This window comes from Bubalus bubalis, chromosome 4 (assembly GCF_019923935.1).
Source record: "Bubalus bubalis isolate 160015118507 breed Murrah chromosome 4, NDDB_SH_1, whole genome shotgun sequence".
NCBI lineage: Eukaryota > Metazoa > Chordata > Mammalia > Artiodactyla > Bovidae > Bubalus > Bubalus bubalis.
Window position 1 is genome coordinate 72,817,032 of NC_059160.1, and position 24,167 is coordinate 72,841,198.

Consider the following 24,167-nt stretch of genomic DNA (forward strand, 5'->3'; position numbering starts at 1 on the left):
ATGCCATCGTTATCATTTATGCTGCTAATATTTCTTTAGCTTTAATGCTATTCCAAGTGCTTCATGTGTATTCATTCTTTAATCCTCACAACAGGCCTGAGCTGGTCCTGTGACTATCCTCATTTTGTAGATGAGGAAACTGAGGTAGATGCTACTTTTTTTTTTTTTTTTTGCAAGATCCAACTTATTTCCTAAGTCATACTCACCCTTTCTCTTCTTAGACTTTTACTGGTGAATAAGTCAGAGGCATTAGAAAATACTGTCTGGAGTGGAATTAGAAGAGAACTGCACAAACAACAGATAGTTTCAGTGAGTTAAATAATAAGCAGGTGCAGAGTGCTGAGGACTTCCCTGGTGGCTCAGTGGTAGAAAAATCTGCCTGCAATGCAGGAGACATGGACTCAATCCCTGGGGTTGGGAAAATCCCCTGGAGAAGGAAGTGGCAACCTACTCCAGTATTCTTGCCTGGGAAATCTCATGGACAGAGGAGCCTGGTGGCCTATAGTCGGTGGGATCACAAAAGAGCTGGACATGACCGAACACGCTCACACATAGACAAAGTGCTGAGGGAGGAGGAAATGCTAATTTGCGGGTGGGATGGGTGGCAGAGTAGACATCTTGGAAAAAATAAAATCTAAGCTGAGACCTGAGCATGAGTTTTTTTTTTGTTGTTATAAAATTAAGGGAACTACTTAATGGATTGCGTATGTGTTTATGTACACACACACACATACACACATGTACACACGTACATACACCCACACTCCCTTTCTTGAAGTAGGAACAGAGGGACTCAGAAGGGATATATGTATGCTTAGTCGCTGTCATGTTCAACTCTTTGCAACCCCATGGACTGTATAGTCTGTCAGGCTCCTCTGTCCATGGAATTCTCCAGGCAAGAATACTGGAGTGGGTTGCCATGCCCTCTTTCAGGGGATCTTCCCAACCCAGGGATTGAACCCAGGTCTCCTGCATTGCAGCCAGATTCTTTACTGTCTGGGCCACCAGGAAAGCCCAAGAATATATATGTATGTATTATATAGATGTGTGTGTATACACATATGTTTCATAGGTAAGCTTTATAACTGAAGAAATGAATAGGACTTTATGTATAGCATCATTTTTTCTTTTTGTAAAAAATAGCTTTATTTGTTTTAATATCCCCAAATGTGCCTTGAAGAGCCTGGTGGACTACAGTTCATGGGGCCGCAAAAGAGTCAGACACAACTTAGCAACTAAACAACAACAATAAAGCTTGCCTAAGACATAAAAGGTGTTCAGTAAATAATTGTTGAACTGAGTTCACAGTATGTGTGACTTTCACATGCTTTGTATTTCATAGCTGTTACAAGGGTTACATTGGTTTTCACTGTGATGACACATGCCCTCAAGAAATAGTTTAAAAAGGAACCTGAAAAATGTATACAATATGGACATAGAATTCTGTGATTTAAAAATCAGTGGTGTGTTTTTACTAGTCAGATTTTACTAGTCACGTGGATCTTAGGTAACAATACAAACTTCATAAAGCCATTGGATGTCTCTTAATTGTGTGACTTGGTGCCTAGTACTTTAGTCCCTGACACAGTAGCATTCAGTAAATGGATAAATGAAAAGAGTCTTCCGTACTCTTCTCTTTTGGTGATTTTACTTGCACATGTATATCAAAAGCAATGAAATGGATCATTTCAGTTGCATTATATTTATTTATGTAAAAAATAAGTTATATTGGGTTTATGTTGATAAAAATAAGTTAATATTGAATATTGTTTTCTATATTATAAACCTCCCAACACCCCATATCTTAAGAACTCTTACATCCGAACATTTCTGTCCTATTTGGATATTAGCTGGTATTTGTTAGAATGTGTGCATGTGTGTGTGGTGTCACTTCAGTCGTATCCAATTCTTTGCACTCAATAGACTGTAGCCCACCAGGCTCCTCCGTCCATGGGATTCTCCAGGCAAGAGTACTGGAGTGGGTCACTGTCCACTCCTTCAGGGGATCTTCCTGAACCCATGTCTCTTATGTCTTCTGTACTGGCAAACGGGTTCTTAACCACTAGCACCACCTGGGAAGCCCATTTGTTAGAATACTTGAAGCCAATTTGGAAGGAAAACTGTCACGTGTCCAGTGAAATTCTCTCTCCCTTGGCCAGATTTATATTCTGCTTTATGCCTGTTCCACAGCCCACCTTACCACCCCCCAAACAGGGTGTTGTTCATTTCCTATTTGAATAACCAGTTTGATAGATTTAAAAAATCTTTTGTTTCAAGGTTCCGTCATCCAAACATACTGGAGTTGGCTGCATATTTTACAGAGAGTGAGAAGTTTTGCCTGGTTTATCCATATATGAGAAATGGATCACTCTTTGACAGATTACAGTGTGTAGTAAGTCATATCCATCACTCTGCCTGATATTCTGACCCTCTAAGCCCTGAGGGAGCTGCTGAAACCTTCTGAGAGAACCAGGAGGCCAACATGTGTTCATGTGAGGGGATGCCAACAGTGGGTTTCCCAAGGAAGTAGAGGACTTCTCCATGAATTAATTTCTTACTCTTAGAAGGTTGCATAAATACCCGAGTTGTTGTGTGTTGTGCAAAATGGTGGCCAAAAGAGTTGCTGGGTCCTCACTCCTCATTGGTACCATGTCTCAAATGAGTTTATGTCAACTACCATTATTGAGCAGGTAATTTTTATTTGTATAACTTTATGCAAAGTACCATTCAATATGAAGGGTAGACATAAAAGTGATACCTATATCACTTAAAAAGAAGGAGGTTGAATAAATGCCATGGTTTCTCTTATGATGTTTTTTTTAAAGATAAGGTAAAAAACAGATTCCAAATTTGTAAAATTGCAGTTAAGATGAGAATAAAAACAGATTATTCTCAATTACCCACACTGTTGTGCCACAAATAATCTAAAAATCTTATACAATGAAATTTTAAGCATAGTTATCTTATTAGCCATATTTCAATGTATGCGACATTAAAATTATTGGGTATTTTCATTGCCTATAAAGGGACCCAGAACCAGCATGGGTAGTAGAGGAAAACCCATCTTGAATTAAAAATAGGTTATGGTTAACTAAAATATTGATTCACCCACCTCTTCCCACTTTATCATTAGAGTTTATTCTGGCATACACCTAGGTTGTGAATACAAACATGGTTTTTACTCAGAAAATACAACAAAACCAACCACTGTTGTCTTTTCAGGGTGACACAGCCCCACTCTCTTGGCACATTCGAATCGGTGTATTAATAGGAACATCTAAAGCCATCCAGTACTTGCACAACACGGAACTCTGCTCCGTCATCTGTGGCAGTATATCCAGGTAAATTATCCCAGGGCTCTAGGTTACGCTGAAGGCTCCTTTCATCATCAGTGGTAAGTCAGACTTCACCCTATTTTCTATCTGCAGTTTCCCTGGTATATATCTGTATGTGTTAAGAGTTCTCATGAACGTACTTAAAATCTTAGCTTTTTAATGAAAACATGTCTATCGAATTTTAAAAGCTACATTTGTATTGCCAATGGCAGAGTTTATATTACTTTTAGGAATTATTGATGAGCAGTGTAGGATAGACAGTTTTGTGTGTTTTATTAATTACTTGGCATAGCAAACTGTGAAACAATCTTCTGTATTCATTGCACTTAACAAACAAACAAACTGAAGTCTAAGAAAAGATGAAGCGGCTTATCCAGGGATTCTTCACAAGATTAACAGTAGTCATCGGCAGTTTAAGTTCTTTGTCCTTGGGTCTCCAGTGTCTTGCGTTGCCACTGAGCCTGCTGCCTCCTAGCTGGACATATTCCCCGTGACAAGCCCAGCAGCACTCCCAGTGTTCCTTCTTGATCCATGAGAAGATGAGAAACAACATCTTCCATCTTTTTCCCTCTTCAGCAGACATGAATCTTTCAGACAGAGAGTAGATACCCTCCAAACTTCCACCCACTGTGAATTTTTCCTGTGTGCCCTTCATGATGGACTTGTCCCAAAATAAATATACCTTTGCTGAATGGCAGGGAAGACTGGATTTAAAAGGCTCTGCCTCTTCGGAGCCATCATCTAGTGTCTTTGAAAAAGCTTTTAGTGTGCTTTCCAGTTGAGCAGAAGAGGAACTGATTGCTTACTTTGTTTTTCTGGTGAAGTGAACTTCATATAAAAAGCCTCTAGATTTTACTTCATCCTGCGGGAGTGGCAGGGGTGGGGTGGGGACACAACCACTAGGTAGCTTCTCCTGTTGGGAAGATGAAACTGTTAGTTGCTCAGTCGTGTCCCACTCTTTGCAAACCCAAGGACTGTAGCCTGGCAGGCTCCTCTGTCCATGGGATTTTTCCAGGCAAGAATACTGGAGTGGGTAGCCATTGCCTTCTCCAGGGGATCTTCCTGGCCCAGGGATTGGACCTGGGTCCCCCACATTGCAGGCAGATTCTTTTATCATCTGAGCCACAAGGGAAGCCCCACTTTCTCCTGCTGCTGCTGCTGCTGCTAAGTCGCTTCAGTCATGTCCGACTCTGTGCGACCCCATAGCAATTCATCAACTGCCAGTGACCTTATAGAATCAGCATAAAATTGGTGTCGCCTCAGGGGACCTGGGACACAGATGGATGGTGAAAGTCTTAGAGGTCAGTGGAATCAACCACTGAGGTTGGTTCTGGAGGGCCAAGGTGGCCACCTGCAGCCTAAAGCAATCCCTCTTCTACCCAGCTCGTAGCCCACTGAGCACTATAGGTGCTCAAATATATGTTCAAACTGAGTTGCTGTTGTTCAGTCACTAAGTTGTGCCCAGCTCTTTGTGACCCCATGGACTGCAGCATGCCAGGCTTCTCTGACCTTCTTCGTTCAGTTCAGTTTGGTTGCTCAGTCATGTCCGACTCTTTGCGACCCCATGAATTGCAGCACGCCAGGCCTCCCTGTCCATCACCAACTCCCGAAGTTCACTCAAATTCATGTCCATCAAGTCAGTGATGCCATCCAGCCATCTCATCCTCTGTCGTCCCCTCTTCCTCCTGCCCCCAATCCCTCCCAGCATCAGAGTCTTTTCCAATGAGTCAACTCTTCACATAAGGTGGCCAAAATACTGGAGTTTCAGCTTTAGCATCAGTCCTTCCAAAGAACACCCAGGACTGATCTCCTTTAGAATGAACTGGTTGGATCTCCTTGCAGTCCAAGGGACTCTCAAGAATCTTCTCCAACACCACAGTTCAAAAGCATCAATTCTTCGGCACTCAGCTTTCTTCACAGTCCAACTCTCAAATCCATACATGACCACTGGAAAAACCATAGCCTTGACTAGACGGACCTTTGTTGGCAAAGTAATGTCTCTGATTTTGAATATGCTGTCTAGGTTGACCCTGACTTTCCTTCCAAGGAGTAAGCGTCTTTTAATTTCATGGCTGCAATCACCATCTGCAGTGATTTTGGAGCCCCAAAAAATCAAGTCTGATGCTGTTTCTACTGTTTCCCCATCTATTTGCCATGAAGTGATGGGACAAGATGCCATGATCTTAGTTTTCTGAATGTTGAGCTTTAAGCCAACTTTTTCACTCTCCTCTTTCACTTTCATCAAGAGGCTTTTTAATTCCTCTTCACTTTCTGCCATAAGTGTGGTGTCATCTGCATATCTGAGGTGATTGATATTTCTCCCAGCAGTCTTGATTCCAGCTGGTGCTTCATCAAGCCCAGCGTTTCTCATGATGTACTCTGCATATAACTTAAATAAGCAGGGTGACAATATACAGCCTTGACGTACTGCTTTTCCTATGTGGAACCAGTCTGTTGTTCCATGTCCAGTCCTAACTGTTGCTTCCTGACCTGCATATAGGTTTATCTTACTGGGTAGATAAATAAATAAGTGGAATTTCTTCTTTTGTTTTAATTTCTTCATTTGGTGCTTGATGGGAGAAGGGGATAGGGAAGTCCACCGATCAGAGCCCAAGGGAACATTAGGGTGAAGGACCCAGATTCAGGACCCTCTGCCTGAGTCACAGGGCTTCCCCAGGGACACTGGGCGGGGAGATGTGCATCCACTCTTCCAGCATCCCTCTCCCGCTCTTAGGTCTAAGCACAGGCTGTGACCCCGACTGCTGCTTTCTCAGGATTGGCTAGTGTCTTCAGGCAATTCCCAGGAAATAGGTCCAGTGGCAGAGATGTGCCTGCAGGGGAATTTTATAAGTGCTCTCAGGAATAATAAAAGTAAGAGAGGAAGACAGAATTGGAGAGTTGGAGATGCTGAGCTGGGGTATTATATTTATAGAAGAGGCCAGGAAGATCCCCTGGAGGAGGGCATGGCATCCGACTTCAGTATTTTTGACTGGGAAATCCCCTGGATAGAGGAGCCTGGCGGGCTACAGTCCATGGGGTTGCAAAAGTCAGACAGGACTGAGTGCCTAAACCACCACCACCACCAGAGGCCTTGGCTGATGCTGTGGGGACTGCTGAATCTGGGGTGGCCCTTCAAAGCTGTCCCTAGATGAGGCAAGGCACAGATTTTTGCACCCCTGTACCCTACCAGCCATGAGTGGGGCTGTACAGGGGATGAGGAAACTCCCTTCTGCCACTGGTGGTTCCCAGGTTGGGGCTTAGCTGGGAGCCATCAGCAGCCACCCCTCCCTCACAGGAAGTGTGTGCCTTCCTGGATCCTAAGGGAGGGTTGGGCCCATGGCCCTGCAGCCACTACAGTTCGGAAGAGCTGGCTGGATGACGTTCTGCAAAACATCTCTAAATTTTCTTTTGCATGTACTTTCCTCCCACTTCTTCCCATCCTTTCCTCTTAGTTCAGTATCCACAATTGTTTAAATCAGACAGATCTGTTTTAAGAAGCAGACTTTTCACATAAAAATGTGATTCTGACCCAATTGCTTGCCTCTTTTAAGCCTCAGCTTGTTTCCTCTGTAAATGCTAATGAAGGAGCCTGGCTGACTCAGTTGGTAGAGCATGAGACTCTTAATCTCAGGGTTGTAGGTTCGAGCCCCACATTGGGCGATCTCTTTTCTTGGGCTTCCCTGCTAGCTCAGTGGTAAAGATTGCTCCAATGCAAGAGACTTAAGAGATCCGGGTTTGATCCCTGAGTTGGGAAGATCCCCTGGAGGTGGGTATGGCAACTCACTCCAGTGTTCTTGCCAGGAGAATTCCACGGACAGAGGAGCCTGGTGGGCTACAGTCCAGAGGGTCGCAAAGAGTCGAACATGACTGAGCACAGCAGCTTCTAACTCTTAAAGTTAAATGGCATAAAGTATACATGGTGCTTAGCAAAGAGGATGCACTCACTAAATGCTGGCTGGCTCCTGGTACAGTAGTCAGGAAGTGGTAGGAGTAGCAGAGGCTGAGATGTGTCGGCCAGCTAGCTGTTTTACTTATCACTCGTTTGCTTATTGTCTTAGTCCATTTGGACTGCTCTGACAGAAATCCTATAAACTGAGTGGCTTATAAGCGTTACATGTTTATTTCTCACAGCTCCAGAGGCTGGGAAGTCCAAGACCATGACATTGGCCAGTTCTCTCTCCCAGGCAAGCTCCCTTTCTGGTTCACAGGTGGCTATCTTTTCTCTGGTGGAAGGTGTGAGGGGTCACTCTGGAGTCTCTTTTATGAGAGCACTAATCCCATCCATGAGGGGAGCCCTTATGACCTAATCAACTTCCAAAGGCCCAACATCCTAACCCCATCACAATGGGGGTTAGGATTTCAATATATGAATTTAGGGGGACACAAGCTGAAATCAAGATTGCTGGGAGAAATATCAACAACCTCAGATATGCAGATGATACCACTCCAATGGCAGAAAGCAAAGAGGAACTAAAGAGCCTCTTGATGAGGGTGAAAGAGGAGGGTGAAAAAGCTGGCTTAAAACTCAACATTCAGAAAACTAAGATCATGGCATCCAGTCCCATCACTTCACGGCAAATAGATGGGGAAACAATGGAAACAGTGAGAGACTTTATTTTCTTGGGGCCCAAAATCACTGCAGATGGTGGCTGTAGTCATGAAATTAAAAGACGCTTACTTCTTGGAAAGCTATGACAAACCTAGACAGTGTAATGAAAAGCAAAGATATCACTTTGCTGACGAAAGTCCGTATAGTCAAAGCTATGGTCTTTCCAGTAGTCATGTATAGATGTGAGAGTTTGACCGTAAAGAAGGCTGAGCACCGAAGAATTGATGCTTTTGAACTGTGGTGTTGGAGAAAACTCTTGAGAGTCCCTTGGACTACAAGGAGATCAAACTAGTCAATCCTAAAGGACATTGACCCTGAATATTCATTGGAAGGACTGATGCTGAAGCTGATGCGTCAGCACTTTGACCACCTGATGCAAAGAGCCGACTCAGAAAAGACTCTGATGCTGGGGAAGATTGAAGGCAAAAGAAGAGGGCAACAGAGGATGAAATGGTTGGATGGCATCACCGATTCAGTGGACACAAACTTGGGCAAACTCCAGTTGATGGTGAGGGACAGGGAGGCCTGGCATGCTGCAGTTCATGGGGCTGCAAAGAGTTGGACATGACTTGGCGACTGAACAACAACAAGCATTCAGCCCATAGCACTTACCTCTATCATCAATTTATTGTGTTTGAAAAGTGGACCCACAAACTAGCTCTATTTTAGTAAAAATCATTTCTGTATTAGCATATGTTTATTGAACATTTTGAAAATCACTTTCCTTTTAGTTCACAAATATTTATGGAACATCTGCCATGTGCAAAGCATTGACTTACACCACAGTGGGGGAAAACATTGGTAATCATAGTCTTGAACTGAAAGCTTCAACTTGGTGATCAGATAAGATAATAAAAACACAGAGAATATAATATATGGCATGACATAAATATTCCCAATGTGTGTTTGGTCTGAGAAGGCTAATGCTAATTAGATAGTTCTAAGCCAACTGTTTGAGGAGATGGGTTATGACAGTGGGTTGGTTGAAAGAAGGGACGAGAATATTCCTGGTGGAAGGCAGTAATTTGTTCAGGGGAACGAGTGAAGAATTGCAGGGTGTATAATGAAAGCAAGAAGGGTTGGTTGGAGAATAGAGGAAGAGATTGGAGAATAAGGAAAGAAGAGTGGATAAAAATAAGGCAGTGATGGGATGAGGATTGGATGATACTTTGAACACTTAACAGGTGGACGACCTGGGTTTGATAAGATAAGCTCTTACAATGGACTCTGAGGCTTCTTCTCTCTGGGGTCTAAATGGGAACAGAAAGTTTCTGAAGTTTCTTAGGTGGTATCACAGTTTAAAAGGAGGCTATTTCTTCCAGAACAGTATCTCAGGTATTTGTCTAGATGTACCAAGCTATGTGCGTGCGTGTGTGTGTGTGTGCGCACGCACGCTCAGTCATTTCAGTCGTGTCTGACTCTTTATGACCCCATGGACAGTAACCCACCCGACTCTTCTGTCCATGGGATTTTTCCCTGCAAGAATACTGGAATGAGTTGCCATGCCCTCCTGCAGGGCTTCTTCCCCACCCAGAGACCAAACCCATATCTCCTGCATTGCTGGCAGATACTTTACCACTGAGCCACCAGGGAAGCCGTGCCAAGCTATAATATCACTTAAATAACACTGTTAGACAGAGTGCCTACCAGGTAATGTAGATATGAGTACCAGAAGAGATCTGATCAGAGAAAGGGCGAATTTCATGGATGGAGCAGGATTTGAACTGAAAGAGCAGCTAGCAGTGTATTTTATTTTATTTTTTTTGTTGGTAAAGGGGCTGCTGCTGATTGTCTCCTTTCTGGGTTTTCCAAAGGGGTTGAGGACTCAAACATAACCATCTTTAGATCACACCCACCCAGGCATGTGTCAGGGTGTGGGGTGCAGAGGCTGTGGGCACCGATGTGAGAACTGTGGTTTCACAAGAGCTCGTCAGCATGTCCCTCTCTGCTCCAGGGCCAGTCAGCCCCCTCCACAGCCTCTGAACTCTTGGCCTTTCTGCCGAGCCTGCCAGGGAAGATGTTAATGAGTGCCAACTATAACAGTTGACTTTCCCTCTTTTCTTTGGTGATGTGCACACCTGTTCTTTAGAAACTGGAATGAGACCAACTCATTTCATTCAGGGCACTGAACATCTGTCAGATGGTAATGCATTCAGTTCCCAGCAGCCTTGGCCAAACGTGAATTGGCTGAGCTGGATGACCCTCCTGAATCTCTTAAATGAATCCTTCACTTGGCTCTAACCTCGGGCCTCCCTGATTCTCAGTCCCTCTGTGTATAGCCATGTATTTTCAGGAAGGTCTGAAATCCCTGCTTTTCTGACTTCATCATATTCATTTTCTCACTCTTTGCAAGGAAAGGCAGCTTCTAGGACAGATGTCATTTTATTGAACAGCCTGATAACTGGCTCAGAAAAGGACATCTCAAACTGTGTTAAACAGTGACCTTTTCTGTGGGTAAGTGTGGCTCTGTTTTTGTTGAAGTGAGACATGAAAAATACTGTTACCTTTGTTTTCTTTTCTGCATTTGGGCCTCAGACCAATGTGTCACAGAAGAGTTACCATACATTATTTGACATTTTAAACATTGCTTTTAATTGTATAAAGTAACATACAGTATACATAAAGTGACAGTAAGTGAAAAAAGACACATTGAAATAGTAAACAATATACAATTATAACTTTGTAAAATTACAAATTCAGGAATTAAAAGATTAAAAGTGAAACAGACCAAAATATAAATAAAACTTTCATTAGATGGAGAGACCGTGGCTTTTCATTTAATGGCTTAGTTTTTTTTTTACTTCTGCTAAGTCACTTCAGTCCTGTCCGACTCTGTGCGATCCCATACACGGTAGCCCACCAGGCTCCCCTGTCCCTGGGATTCTTTAGGCAAGAACACTGGAGTGGGTTGCCATTTCCTTCTCCAATGCATGAAAGTGAAAAGTGAAAGTGAAGTTGCTCAGTCGTGTCCGACTCTTAGCGACCCCATGGACTGCAGCCTACCAGGCTCCTCCATCCATGGGATTTTCCAAGCAAGAGTACTGGAGTGGGGTGCTTTTTACTTCTACTTGATGTTAAATTCTTATTTAAGGATTACATCTTCTTTTATAATAAAAATAAAATTTATTAGGGAAAAAAATAACATCAGATCTTTCTATCTCAAACCGGGGAATGAGAAATTTCAAGGAGTCTTTAGTTAGTGGATAATATCCCAAAGTTTCATTTTAATCACTCTATCTACAGAGAAGCTTGATAATCTCATACCTTGGTAGTTTTAAAAATAGTTTGAAAAACGAAGATTGTAAGGAAGATCATCCTTCAGCAGCCTGGTGCCCAAAGTGTGAGCAGCACCTTTTGTCTGAGCAAAATGAAATGCCGTCACAGGGGATGACCTGGGAAGAGCACCAGAAATCTGTGTTCCCGCCCAGGTCCTGCCTCCCTCTCTTAGACCACAGTTTCCTCAGTTGTGCAGCAGAGCCAGCTGAGATCATCTCAAGTTGGAACTCTTCTTGATTTCAAATTCTGTACAGCTACATCTGCTTGTTTTTGTCCCATGCTCTAAGACTCACAAATCTAGGGGTTATGGCAGGAGAAGGACATGACCCCATGTTTTTTTAAATCTTGACCAAGCCTTACTTACTCAGGCCAACTTGGAGCGAGGATGAGCTCAGACAGGTTTCAGGAGGCACCTTCTGACACCTGCTTATCCTGGAGCAGGTCAGGCAAAGTCCTGACACGCCCGTTCTCCAGAAACACCCCCAGTCCTGCCCCTGCCCTGCCCCCACCCTGCCCCTGTCCTGCCCCCTGTCTTGCCCCTGTCCTGCTCCTGTCCTGTTCCTGTCCTGCCCCTGCCCTGCCCCCATCCTGCCCCCTCTCCAGCAGCCACCCCAGTGACTTCATTGCTGCTCCAGTCTCTTGTCACTGGTTGAGGGTGTGGCCTTCGGGTTCTCCCAGATCTGAGTACAAAGGCCAGCGTTACCACTTTCCAGCAGTGTGATCTTGGGTAAATCACTCAGTTCCTTGGGGCACAGTCTCCTTATCTGGAACTGGAACCTCTGCTCTTCTTCCCAGGGCTGTGAGGATGAAATGAGCTCATTTCTGTGAAGCACAGCCCAGGAGTTGGCAGTAAATATTGTTCCTCTCACCTAATGGGGACTCAGGTATCTCATCTGACCTGTCCTTGGACCCTGGCACAGCACCTTGTTAGAGCTCTATTTGGGTGCAGCTCTGATTGTTAGAACTTCCTCTGTATTGAGCTAAAATCTGTCTTCCAGTGACTCACCCATTTGCCATTGTTTTGGCACTAGAATTACCTACCTACAACTAAAGGGAAGAAGAGAGAAAATTCACTTCATTTCTGCCTTATAATCAACAGTTTCTTAATCTTTTATGAGTAGCTGAATAAAAAGATGTTTCTTTCGGTTAACTACAAGTTGAAAGTGCACTGAACAGAGACGTAGGAGTGCTAGGCTTTAGCATAAGCTATTTTGCATAGAATGAGTGATTTCAACCAGCTGGGCCTCATTTGCCTCATCTGGAAAAAAAAGCAATTGTGCTTATAGAAGCGATGACAAATCAGTTTCGTCTCACATTCCATCTTGGATTGGTTGGTAATGAGTTCCCATGGGCAGAGTTGAAAGGGAATCTGGGGTGGGTACTTTCTGAAGTCAATTAGTGATGTCTGCCAAGAATATGGGAGGATGTCTTGGCAGCGTTTGAGCCACGTATTTGCCATATGCCGAGTGGTCCAAGGGTACGTATGGTTTCAGATTCTCTTCATTTACAAACTGATTATATCATCAGATGTTTATTTAGTATCTTCTATAGATTCAGCATTATGCTTATGCAAACAGAAGCTGGCCTCTCTGGGAGTGCCACGTGAAAGAGTACAGGCTGTACAGTAGGAACTTGGGAGAAGAGAGGGCCACTGGAATTCAGATTAGTGAAAACTTTCTGGAGGGAATTAATCAAGCTGCATAGAGGAATTGGATAACAGTAAGTGGGAGGGGAGTACTTTCCAGGTAAGGGGAACACAAAGAAAGCCCGCCCACCCCACCCCCACCCCCAGCCGTACAGCAGTAACCACAGTCTATCTGGGGCTTCCAAGGAGGTGCTAGAGATCAAGAACTTGCCTGCCAGTGCAGGAGACCGTGGTTCAATTCCTGGGTTTGGAAGTTCTCCTGGAGAAGGGATAGCCTACCCACCCTAGTATTCTTGGGCTTCCCTGCTGGTGACTCAGACGGTAAAGAATCTGTCAGCAATGCAGGAGACCTGGGTTCGATTCCTGGGTTGGGAATATCCCCTGGAGAAGGGCATGGCAACCCACTCAAGTATTCTTGCCTGGAGAATCCCCACGGACAGGAGGCTGGGGGACTACAGTCTATAGGGTCGCACAGAGTCAGACATGACTGAAGCAACTTAGCAAGCACACACACATCCTGACCGCATTGGTAAGTGTTAGTAGATTTCCTTGTGACCGATAGGCTGCAGAGACGTATTAGGAAACTCAGTGAAAGCCAGAGGACTGAGTTTACACATCATTGGTGTTATCGTTGGTTTGACAGAGAAGAAAGCTGAGATTTACAGAGGTTAGTAACCTGCCTTGGTCACATGCCGATAGATGGAGGAGAGGAGATGGGGTTCCATCCTTGTGTGGGTCGAACAGCATGCTCATATTAGGTCACTAAGCCGAGACTCCTGGGAGCATGTTGGTTTCAACAGCAGAGACAGGGATATGAGGCAGAAGAGGAGAACGTAATTAGTATGTGTAAATTTGGAAACGTGGACGTTGGGCTTCTAGTGAGACCTGCTGCAGGCAGCAGACTTTGCAGGGGGTGGGGAGGTAGGGCCTGGTGGCCTGCATTTGGAATCTTCACCTTGTGCAAGCAGAGAGTGAATAGCCTTCGAAGGAAGACGCTATCAGGGACACAGCCGCAGAACACCCAAGGAGGAAGCCAAGCCCACATTTCAAAGCTATTTTCAAGAAGTCTGCTGGTTTAGTTAGCCCAAAAATGTCTTAGTAATTCGAACTCTTCAAAGAGCATGTTATAAAAACAAAATTCATTTCCAGATGGTGGAATTTGAGGAGGAAAAGGATTTAAAGAAAAGAATCTTGAAAAGTTGAAGTCTTTATTCTTGGCAAAAGACGCTCACATTTTTATTGGGGGAAACAAAGATGTTTTTGAATTACGGGATCACATAAAAGCATCTGAAAGCAGTAAACCTTCTTGTTATTTCCATCGTATCCCTCAGCGAGCTTAATTGTTTTCACATTTATGAACGATTTTAAATTGAAATGCGTTTTATCCCTGGCATTTTTCATCCCAGACATTCATTCTTGTTCATGTTGCCAAAGCGAGGAGATAATCTCGGGGAACATTTCTAATGTTTCCTACAAGATCATTTTGTCTTATGCTATGGCCGTGGGTCTCCTGCCAAGTGAAACAAACTCTCTTACTAGGGAGGTGGTCTCAGAAAAAAAGGAAGGAAGTGGCCATTTGCTTAAAAATGAATTTTTTTTTAAATGGAAATTGATCAGAGATGTATGGGTGTAGTAAGTGCATAGGGAATTTCCTTCGTGAGGGACTAGAAAGACTGAGTGGTTGGGAAGGGGATGGGGTACCGCAGAGACTCCTTTCTGTGAACGTGGCACCCTTGCTGGAGGACCCAAGCTCCTGCCTTCACTCCCAAGACCTGATGTGTGTGGTGAGGCTGCTGGGCTCCAGCTCAGTGTTTAGCAGGGATAGAAAGCCTGCAGGGAATGCAAATGTTTATTTGACTGGTGGTTTAATTAACCATCAGTCTCCTCCCTCTCCATTTTCCCCTACCCTGCAAGAAAACTACTTTTGTTTTTAAAAAACATTTTATATACAGTAATTCTTTTCCTTAGATTTTTTTTCTATTTTCCTTCTAGTGCCTGCCTTCTTCTAAAAATCCATATATGTTCATTTTTTTCTAAGGGATGCCAAAACAAATGTTACGTAAATTAAAGTTCCCCCTAGTAATTTTATTTACCACTACTGTCTCTAAGCTCTAGTGTATACTTATATACATGGATACATACATGCTTGCATACATACATACCAAACAATATGTATATGTTTATCCCCATGGTCTTAAAATATCTGAGAATATTAGTTTAGTCAGGTTCTTCCAACTCTTCTCTAGAACTATTTTGAAATACAGATGATGCATTGAAACTGATTAACCCAAGGATGTTCAGATCTCCAGGTTTATCCTGTAGCCCCTTTGTTACATCAAATTGGTGTCCTTAAACTTCTAGAGTTACCTGGCCAGGTCCAGTGGGGTTTTCAGGTAAAGAGACAAGTATAGGATGGACAGTGGGCAACCTATATCCTCAGAACAAATTTCAAGGCTCTCCCTGTGCATCAGGCACTCTGCTTAGGTTTTCTCATGTAACCCTCACAACAACTCTGTAAGATCTGCGTTATCAGATCTTTTTACCTACAAGGAAATCAAGGCTTGATGGAGAAGTTGCGCTAGTTTGATCAGAGATGAAATTTCACATTGAAAGGAGGTTTACCCCTTCTTGACTAAGCCTTTACTCAAGAGAGCCTAGGACTCATTAGGTACCAATAAAGCAAAAACAAGCCATAATACTAAGTGCTGCCTAGGTCAATGAGAAAGATCGAGAAGGCTGTTTATGCCAAAAGGGAGTAAGGGTTTCAGTTTTGTGTCATTTATGCTGGATATACTGCATGCTGATGTTGGCAGGGGGAGGATGTGTATGCTTTTTCCCAGTAATCTGCAGGTTCATACAGAAACTGTGTCTTGCTACATCTGGTGAGGGAAGGAAAGATATCTGGTGAGGGGTGTCTTAGTGCTTCAAACAGCAAGCCGTCCTATTGCCTCAGGCTGTCATTTAGAACCCAGTGGGGTGCTCTTTATCTCTGAACCCAATTAAGTGAAGTCTGGACTTTTCTGGAGTATTCCCAGTACTCAGGGACTGGGCTACTAAGCACCAATAACTCTTCCTAAAATTAAAAATACATGTCTTTAAAAACCAATCATGCGCTTACATGTCAAACATAAAATTTGCACTTAGATTCAGATCCTGCATTATAATCTAGGTGTATCATCTTGCTTTATATTTAAGGCCCAAGAACTTCAACTTTAAATTAGGAGACAAATGTAAGCAAAGAAAGCAATTCTCATAACTTTGGAAGGGCTTAGGTACCCAAAAAGAATTGTCCTAGAGACCCCTAGCTACAGAGAGATGAACTAACATCCCCAGATTCAGAATACAAACTCACCACTTTGTGTGAGACTTTTCCCATCACCTTACTGAACCATGACTAGTCCTTCTGCTATCTAGAGAGCTGATGGTCTCTCTGCTACAGAAAGTAGCTTGTGGGAAAGACTAGAAGAAATAGGTTGTAGAAACACTAAATCGAAGGTGTGGGCCATTGGGTGTTTCTTACCTGTTCCCTGGTGGCTCAGATGGTAAAGAATCCACCAGCAATGCCAGAAATCTGGGTTTGATCCCTGGGTTGGGAAGATTGCCTGGAGGAGGGCATGACAACCCACTTCAGTATTCTTGCCTGGAGAATCCCCAGGGACAGAGGAGCCTGGCAGGATACAGTCCATGGGGTTGCAAAGAGTTGGACATGACTGCGTGCTGCGATTCATGGGGTTGCAAAGAGTCAGACACGACTGAGCGACTGAAATGAACTGAACAGAACTGAACTGAGTGACTAAGCATAGCCTGCGCAGCACCTGTTTGTTGCAGTATATTGTTACATGATTTTAGTTACTTTATGTTGTCTTTATTTTGTTAGTCTGTTTTTACTCCCATAGAAAGAATGTATTCAGTTGACCTGCAAGGTAGCTGAAGGCACTTTATGTCTGAATATTCTATTTGAGGTTGAAGCAGGAGAAAGAGTTTGAGTAGAATTGATTGTTGAAGGGCCTTTTGGAATTCCCACTTTCCTAAAACAGAACATCCTTCTTCCTCAGCTGCCATTAACCTTTATTTAGAACAGAGTATATCACTGAACTTAAAATTTATGTTATACACTAAAGTCTGCTGGTAAACAACTTGTCTTTTCACCAAATACCAGTATTCAAAGTGTGAATGCAGTGCCCTGGAACAATTTTGCATTCTTATTGATGGCCTTTCACTGACCCAAAGTCATCTGTGGGTTTTATTGTGTAACATGCTGTGGTTACTCAGCTCCCCTCTGCCTAAGTCTTAACAGAAGTATGAGTCACCAGCCGCTGCACACTTCCCCAGTTTTTCTGAGGATCAAATAAATGGATTAGATTATGAGTGTTCTTGCTGCTTCTTTTCCCTTTTGTACTTGGAAAAGACCTGTTCTTTAGGGATTCTAAGTGTTTCACAAATTCAGCTTTTTGCATTCTCTTTTAAGTTATGGTTTAAGTTAAGTTTAGGTTCTTTAAAGCTGGGTTGGAAGAAGAAGGGAGGATGAGATGCTTGACATTGAAAATCTGACACTCAGATCTTTGCATTCCTCCTCTTGTTGCTGAAATAATGTGGGGGGCAGTGGTAGGGCAAGGGGTGCAGAAGACAGCCGGACTCTCAGAGTGGCAGAAGCTGGAGGGGTAGAAGCTTGGGTCCTGATAATGAGGGTTAAGGAACCTCTCTGCCCACCTCATCTCCTGGCACATGTGGCAGACTCCTGCATTAGGTACCCAATGATCAGGGCATCTCCAGAAGCCCCAGCTTTGATTTGAATAAGTGAAGTGTACATCTGGGGAAGAAGTCATTAAGAACTACATGTCTGTCCTAATCTAGAGCTAGAGCAAAGGCAGGATCTGGCTCTAATGTATTGGCTTAGTGGTTCTAAGCCAAGCATTCCACAGCACAGCCCTGTGCATATCAGATACTTAATTACTATCTGATTAAAACTCATTTAATGTTCTTATTACATGTAAGTAGAACACAAGGAAAGCTACTTTGGTTAACTTTAGTTTCACCTATTGACAAAGCATCAATTTCATCCACCAACTCCATATATAGACCTGTAAATTTGAAATTCCTGCTGTTCCTAGGTCAGGTTTTTGTTTTAGGTTTTATATAAAGCTTGGATTTATACTTTGAGAAAATCTCCTCTAAAAAGTTCATGGAAAGTAATGTATGACTTTATTTGGAATTGATCAAATATGAAAGCGAGCTTGTCCTGTTGTTTTCCACTGGAATACCTTTATGATGTTTTTGTCTTGTTTGCCCATGATCACAATTTCAGTGCAAACATACTTCTGGATGATCAGTTTCAACCCAAACTAACTGATTTTGCCATGGCACACTTCCGACCTCACCTAGAACCTCAAAGCTCTGCCATAAGCATGACCAGCAGCAGCAGTAAGCATGTGTGGTACATGCCAGAAGAGTATATCAGACAAGGCAAACTTTCCATTAAAACAGACGTCTACAGCTTTGGAATTGTAAGTACCAACTACCAGTTAATGAAGGAGAAGAGTTTTATCACCAAGAATGCTCTAAATTCTAAGAACTGTTTTAAAGACGTTAACTTTTAGACCTATTGATTTCCTGTTACTCATTGTCTTATATCAATACATTAGTTTTATGTAATCAAACAGTAAAACATAAAGTGATTAATTAGAATGAACTATACTCAGTGTTGAGGTTTAACTGAAAAAAGACACATGCACCCAGTGTTCATCACAGCTCTGTTTACAGTAGCTAGGACATGTAAGCAACCTAGGTGTCCGTTGACAAATGAATGGATAAAGATGTGGTACGTATGGAATGTTAGTGTAAGGGAATATTACTCAGCAATAAAGAAGAATATATTTGAGTCAGTTCTAATGAGGTGGATGAACCTAGAGCCTATTATACAGAGTGAAGTAAGTCAGAAAGAGAAAAACAAACATATATTAATGCATATATATGAAATCTAGAAAGATGGTTCTGATGAACCTATTTGCAGGGCAGCAAAGGTGACACAGACATAGAGAACAGACTTTTGGACACAGTGGGGGAAGGAAGGATGATATGATTTAAGAGAATAACATTGAAACATACACATTACCATATGTAAAATAGGTGTGTGTGTGTGTGTGTGTGTGTGTGTGTTAGTCACTCAGTCATGTCCGACTCTTTATGACCACATGGACTGTAGCCTGCCAGGCTCCTCTGTCCATAGAATTCTCCAGGCAAGAATACTGGAGTGGGTTGCCATTCCCTTCTTCAGGATGCAAAATAGCCAGTGGGAATTTGCTGTATGACTCAGGGAACACAAATCCGATGCTCTGTGACAACCTATAGAGGTGGGATGGGATGGGAGGTAGGAGGGGGGGTTCAAGAGGGAGAGGACTTATGTGTATGACTTATGTGTATGGCTGATACACATACTTATGTGTATGACTTATGTACTTATGGCTGATTCATATTGATATATGGCAGAAACCAACACAATATTGTAATTATGCCTCAATTAAAATTTTTTCAAAAGAGCCACAACTAATTATGAGTATGGCTCAGATGGTAAAGCATCTGCCTACAATGTGGGAGACCTGGGTTCAATCCTTGGGTCGGGAAGATCTGGAGAAGAAGATGGCAACCCACTCCAGTATTCTTGCCTGGACAATCCCATGGATGGAGGAGCCTGTAGGCTACAGCCCATGGGGTCGCAAAGAGTCGGACACAACTGAGTGATTTCACTTTCACTTTTAAAAATATTTATAATAATATAATAATTATTGTGTGTATTATTAATATTATGTAGCTGACTTTCTATATATTCCTTGTAGGTAATAATGGAAGTTCTGACAGGTTGTAAAGTGGTGTTAGATGAGCCAAAGCATATCCAGCTGGTAAGAGTTGTCTCCACCTCTGCCCCTATCTCTTGGTCACTTTTCTGATGGTTTCTGAGTTCTAAATGATGAGCTTGTCTTCTTTTCTTCCTAGCGGGATCTTCTTATAGAATTGATGGAGAAAAGAGGCCTCGATTCATGCATCTCCTTTCTAGATAAGAAAGTACCTCCCTGTCCACAGAATTTTTCCGCCAAGCTGTTCTCTTTGGCGGGCCGGTGTGCTACAACACGGGCGAAATTAAGACCATCGATGGATGAAGTGCGTATACATGTGATTTTGTTAAAAACCATCTGTGGAGCCATAGAAAATCTAAACTGGATAAACTGTGTATCTAAGTGAATATCAGTGTGACAAATGCAGCCCCCAACAGAGTCTTCTCACCTAACAGATAGCTTTTCTAAATCAGAAAGTTTGGTACTCTGAGAAAGGGCATCATTGGATAGAACCAGGGCAGCCACAAAAAAATTGATGAAAAGACATAAGAGAATAATTTGGAGAGAATACTTTATTCAACATTCATTAAGAGATCTGGTCCAATAAAATGGGAATTCCCTGGTGGTTCAATGGTTAGGACTCAGGCACATTCACTGCCAGGGCCTGGGTTCAGTCCCTGGTTGGGGAACTAAGATCCTACATGCCACATGGTGTGGCCAAATTTTTTTTTTAATGCAGCATGTATTTCTCTTGCTGATTTTTAAGCTTATTCATCTGCCCATCAATTTAATCATCTAGGTATTTGTTTATAATAAACAAATATTTATTTAGTACCTGCTTTCACGTGCCAGACTTTGGACTAGGTGCTGGTGCTGCAACAGTGATCAGGATACTGAATTGCTGCTCTCAGCTCACAGTCCAAACGGAGAGTCAGACGGATAAACATGGAATTTCGATGCAAGAAGATACGCATCATGATAGATGAGAACACAGGCCAGTATGGGAGCATAGAGTCAGAATATGTCCCAGCAAAGAAGTTTCTTGATGGAGGTGATAACTGAGCTATAATCTGAAGAATAGGTTGGATTTAGGTGGCCTTAGGATGGAGGGATATTCCAGGCAGAGAGACTGTATGCCTGCAAAGGCTCAGAGGTGCAGTGGATTCCATGGCACCAAGACTGCAGATAATCCTGCATCATGGAAGTATGAGGACAGAGAGGGAAATGCTGGGCTGTTTTAAAATAATAGGAGGTTCCAGGTGATCGAGGGACATGAATTCCATTCTAGGAATTTGGATTCCATCCTGAATCTGTTGTCAGCCATGGAAAAGTTTTTAAACAAGGAGTTGACATAATCAGAATATAAAAACCATCGGCCTGGGAATCAGGAGAGCTGTGTTCTAGACCTGACACCACCAGTAAGAGCTGTGTAACTAGCAGTTTTGAGCTCTGAATACATAGTGGAGAGAACATGAAATTGGGAGCCAGAAGACGTGGGGTTAAGCCACAGGTCTGCTCCTTCTGGCTTATGATAGTGATTTCCTTTTCTGAAAGGGACTCAACCTTATCATCTATAAAGTGAGGATAATAATGTTTGTGCAGATTAAATGAGGTCATGTGTGTGAAAACAGTTTGTAAATTATAAAGCTCTTTATATGTATTTTTAAAATTACATGTATGTGTGAAGGTATGTTATTTTATATCAGGTTAATGGTTCTCAATTTAGCTGCACATCCAAATCAACTGGGAAGCTTTAAAAATACAGATTCCTGGGCTCCTATCTCCATATTTTTTTGAATGAGCATCTTTAGGTCAGTCTAAGGGATCTGTAAGAGAGACTTTTTAAGGTATTTTAAAAGAGCTTCCCTAGGTAGTTCTAGTATTTGAGAACTATGGATTGGGCTCACTATTCCCTGACCCCTTCCAATCTTTCACATATTAAGGTTGAAATAAAAAATAATCAGAGATTTGTCCAAGGTCACAAAGTAGTTAGTGGCAAATCTTGGCCTAAAGTCAGTTCTCTTCTTTTAAAAAAATTTTTTTTATTTATTTACTTGTTTATCATTTTGGCTGCACTGGGTCTTCATTTCTGCCCTTGGGCTTTCTCTAGTTTCAGCAAGCAAGGGCTACTCTCTAGTTGCGGTGCTTAGGTTTCTCACTGTGGTGGCTTCTCTTGTTGTAGAGCATAGGCTCTAGAGTGTGCAGGCTTCAATAGTTGTGGTACACAGGCTTAGTTGCCCCACAGCATGTTATATCTTCTTGGACCAGGGATCAAACCCGTTTCCCCCTCATTGGCTGGCAGACTTCTAACCACTGGACCAGCAAGACACTCCAGATCTCTTGATGTTGAATTCAGTTCAGTGGCTTTTCTACTTTGCTTTAAGTCACTTAATTTAGTTATTAACATGAAGAATTTTAGCTATCTTTAATTCCTTCTCATTTCAAATTCTATAAAGACAATGTGTTAGTTGCTAAGTTGTGTCCGACTCTTTGCAACCCCATGGACTGTAGACTCTATCTATGAGATTCTCCAGGCAAGAATACTGGATGGGTTGCCATTCCCTTCTCCAGGGGATCTTCCCAACTTAGGGATAAAATCCAGGTCTTCCACATTAATTAAACTTATTTCATGAAAAAAAGAGAATATTCCTTAATAGGTAGACAGAAAAAAAGGTTAAAGGAGAGGTTATTGAGACTTCATTCAGTGTGTGTTTGTTTCTTGGTTATTCAGGTCCTCAATATTCTTGAAAGTACTCAAGCCAGCTTGTATTTTGCGGAAGATCCTCCCACATCCCTCAAGTCCTTCAGGAGTCCTTCTCCTCTGTTCTTCGATAATGTTCCGAGCATTCCAGTGGAAGATGACGAAAACCAGAATAATCTATCGCCGCCTCATGATCAAAGTTTGAGAAAAGATAGAATGACTCAGAAGACTCCCTTTGAATGCAGCCAGTCTGAGGTCACATTCCTGGGCTTTGACAAAAAGACAGGTAGTAGGGGGAATGAGGACTCTTCCAGTAGGTCTGGGTCTCCTTGTGAGGAAAGCTGGTCTCCAAAGTGTGCAACTCCATCCCTGGACTTGAGGGCCCCTGGTGTGCATACGGACACTTCTGCAGAAGCTCCAGGCCATTCCTATAGGAGCAGGCCAGTGGAGACTAGCTGTTCCTCCGTATTTTCCTGGAATGAATGCAAACAGTACAAAAAGGCATCGGTTTCTGACGAGGATAAGGAAGAAAGCAAAAATTGCTGAGGCACTGAGTAAGGTCTCATCTGGGGAAGCCACTGTCTTCATCAGTAGTGCTGGAGGATAAGGGATGATACATTTGGCTGATGCCCATCAACAGTGTGACCAATCCCATTCCATTCCTTCCCTTCCAACTTGTAGAACAGAGTGGCTTAAAAGTTTGTTTTAGTAGGATCATTGCCTCATGATCCAACCTGGGCTAAATTAAAACCATTCAGAATTGCTTAAGATTGTGGACTCTGACTTCAGGCAAACAGAGCAGTCAAAACCTACTAGAAAGGATCTGGATTACAGTGTCTTCTCTGTCACATCCATGTGAGTCCTTAGAGCCTCCAATCTGCTTCCAAGTATGTTCAGTTCAGTTGGATTCCATTGTTTTGGTTTAGCCTGCTTGCAGAGGTTGCAGGAAATGTCTGATTTGTAAATGTTAATAGAAATCTTTTTAAAGAATTGGCTTTTTGCTTATTTCGATTGACTCTTAGTATGTTTCTTTTATCCCTGTCAAGTCTGCATATGTGAAAATGAGCCAGTTTCACCCTTGGTTTTCACCCAAGATCTGTATTTCTGTATTTAAACTCTTAGATTATTTCATATAATATAGTTGTTATATGACTAGTATTATAATTTTTTACATACTTAGAGACTATTATATCCTGAGTAGATGATGAAATTTTAATCAAATAATTCTTGTTCCTAAGAAACTGGCTGGTCATAAAGGCCTCAGTCAGCTTTTTGTTTGATTCCAACTCTATGCCTTTATTCCTAGTGTTTACCAGATCTCTCCCTTTTGAAATTCTAGCCAATCTTTCAGGGCCCACCATAATTGCCTCCTCCAGGAAGCTTTCCTAATCTTTCCAGCCAATATTACTTTATCAGCATTTCCGTAGCAATTTCTCTTTTTTTTCCCCATTTTTAAAGATTTTTTTTATTGAAGTATTGTTGATTTACAGTGTTAGCTTCTGATGTACAGCAAAATGATTCAGTTATATGTGTGTGTATATATATATATACACACACACACATATTCTTTTTCATATTCTTTCCCATTATGGTTTACTACAAGATACTGAATATGGTTCCCTGTGCCATACAGTAGGTGCATGTGTGCTAAGTTGCTTCAGTCGTGTCTGACTCTTTGCGACCCCATGGACCATAGCCTGCCATGCTCCTCTGTCCATGGGATTCTCCAGGCAAGAATACTGGAATGGGTTGTCATGCCCTCCTCCAGGGC

At 42.5% G+C, this 24,167-nt stretch overlaps 1 protein-coding gene and 1 non-coding gene across 2 annotated transcripts in view; both read left to right on the forward strand.

Annotated features, from left to right (window-relative positions):
- IRAK3 (interleukin 1 receptor associated kinase 3) overlaps positions 1-23,620 on the forward strand; it is a 57,450-nt gene extending 33,830 nt beyond the window's left edge. The window contains exons 7-12 of the mRNA XM_006066455.3: positions 2,278-2,392; positions 3,223-3,341; positions 18,171-18,369; positions 19,699-19,761; positions 19,856-20,020; positions 22,427-23,620. Coding sequence (XP_006066517.1) covers positions 2,278-2,392; positions 3,223-3,341; positions 18,171-18,369; positions 19,699-19,761; positions 19,856-20,020; positions 22,427-22,942 — 1,177 coding nt within the window. The 3' untranslated portion in view covers positions 22,943-23,620. The remainder of the gene's footprint in view (positions 1-2,277; positions 2,393-3,222; positions 3,342-18,170; positions 18,370-19,698; positions 19,762-19,855; positions 20,021-22,426) is intronic.
- On the forward strand, positions 6,923-6,995 carry TRNAK-CUU. The gene has a single exon. It is a non-coding gene; the product is annotated as a tRNA-Lys (tRNA).
- Positions 23,621-24,167: the final 547 nt, after the last annotated feature.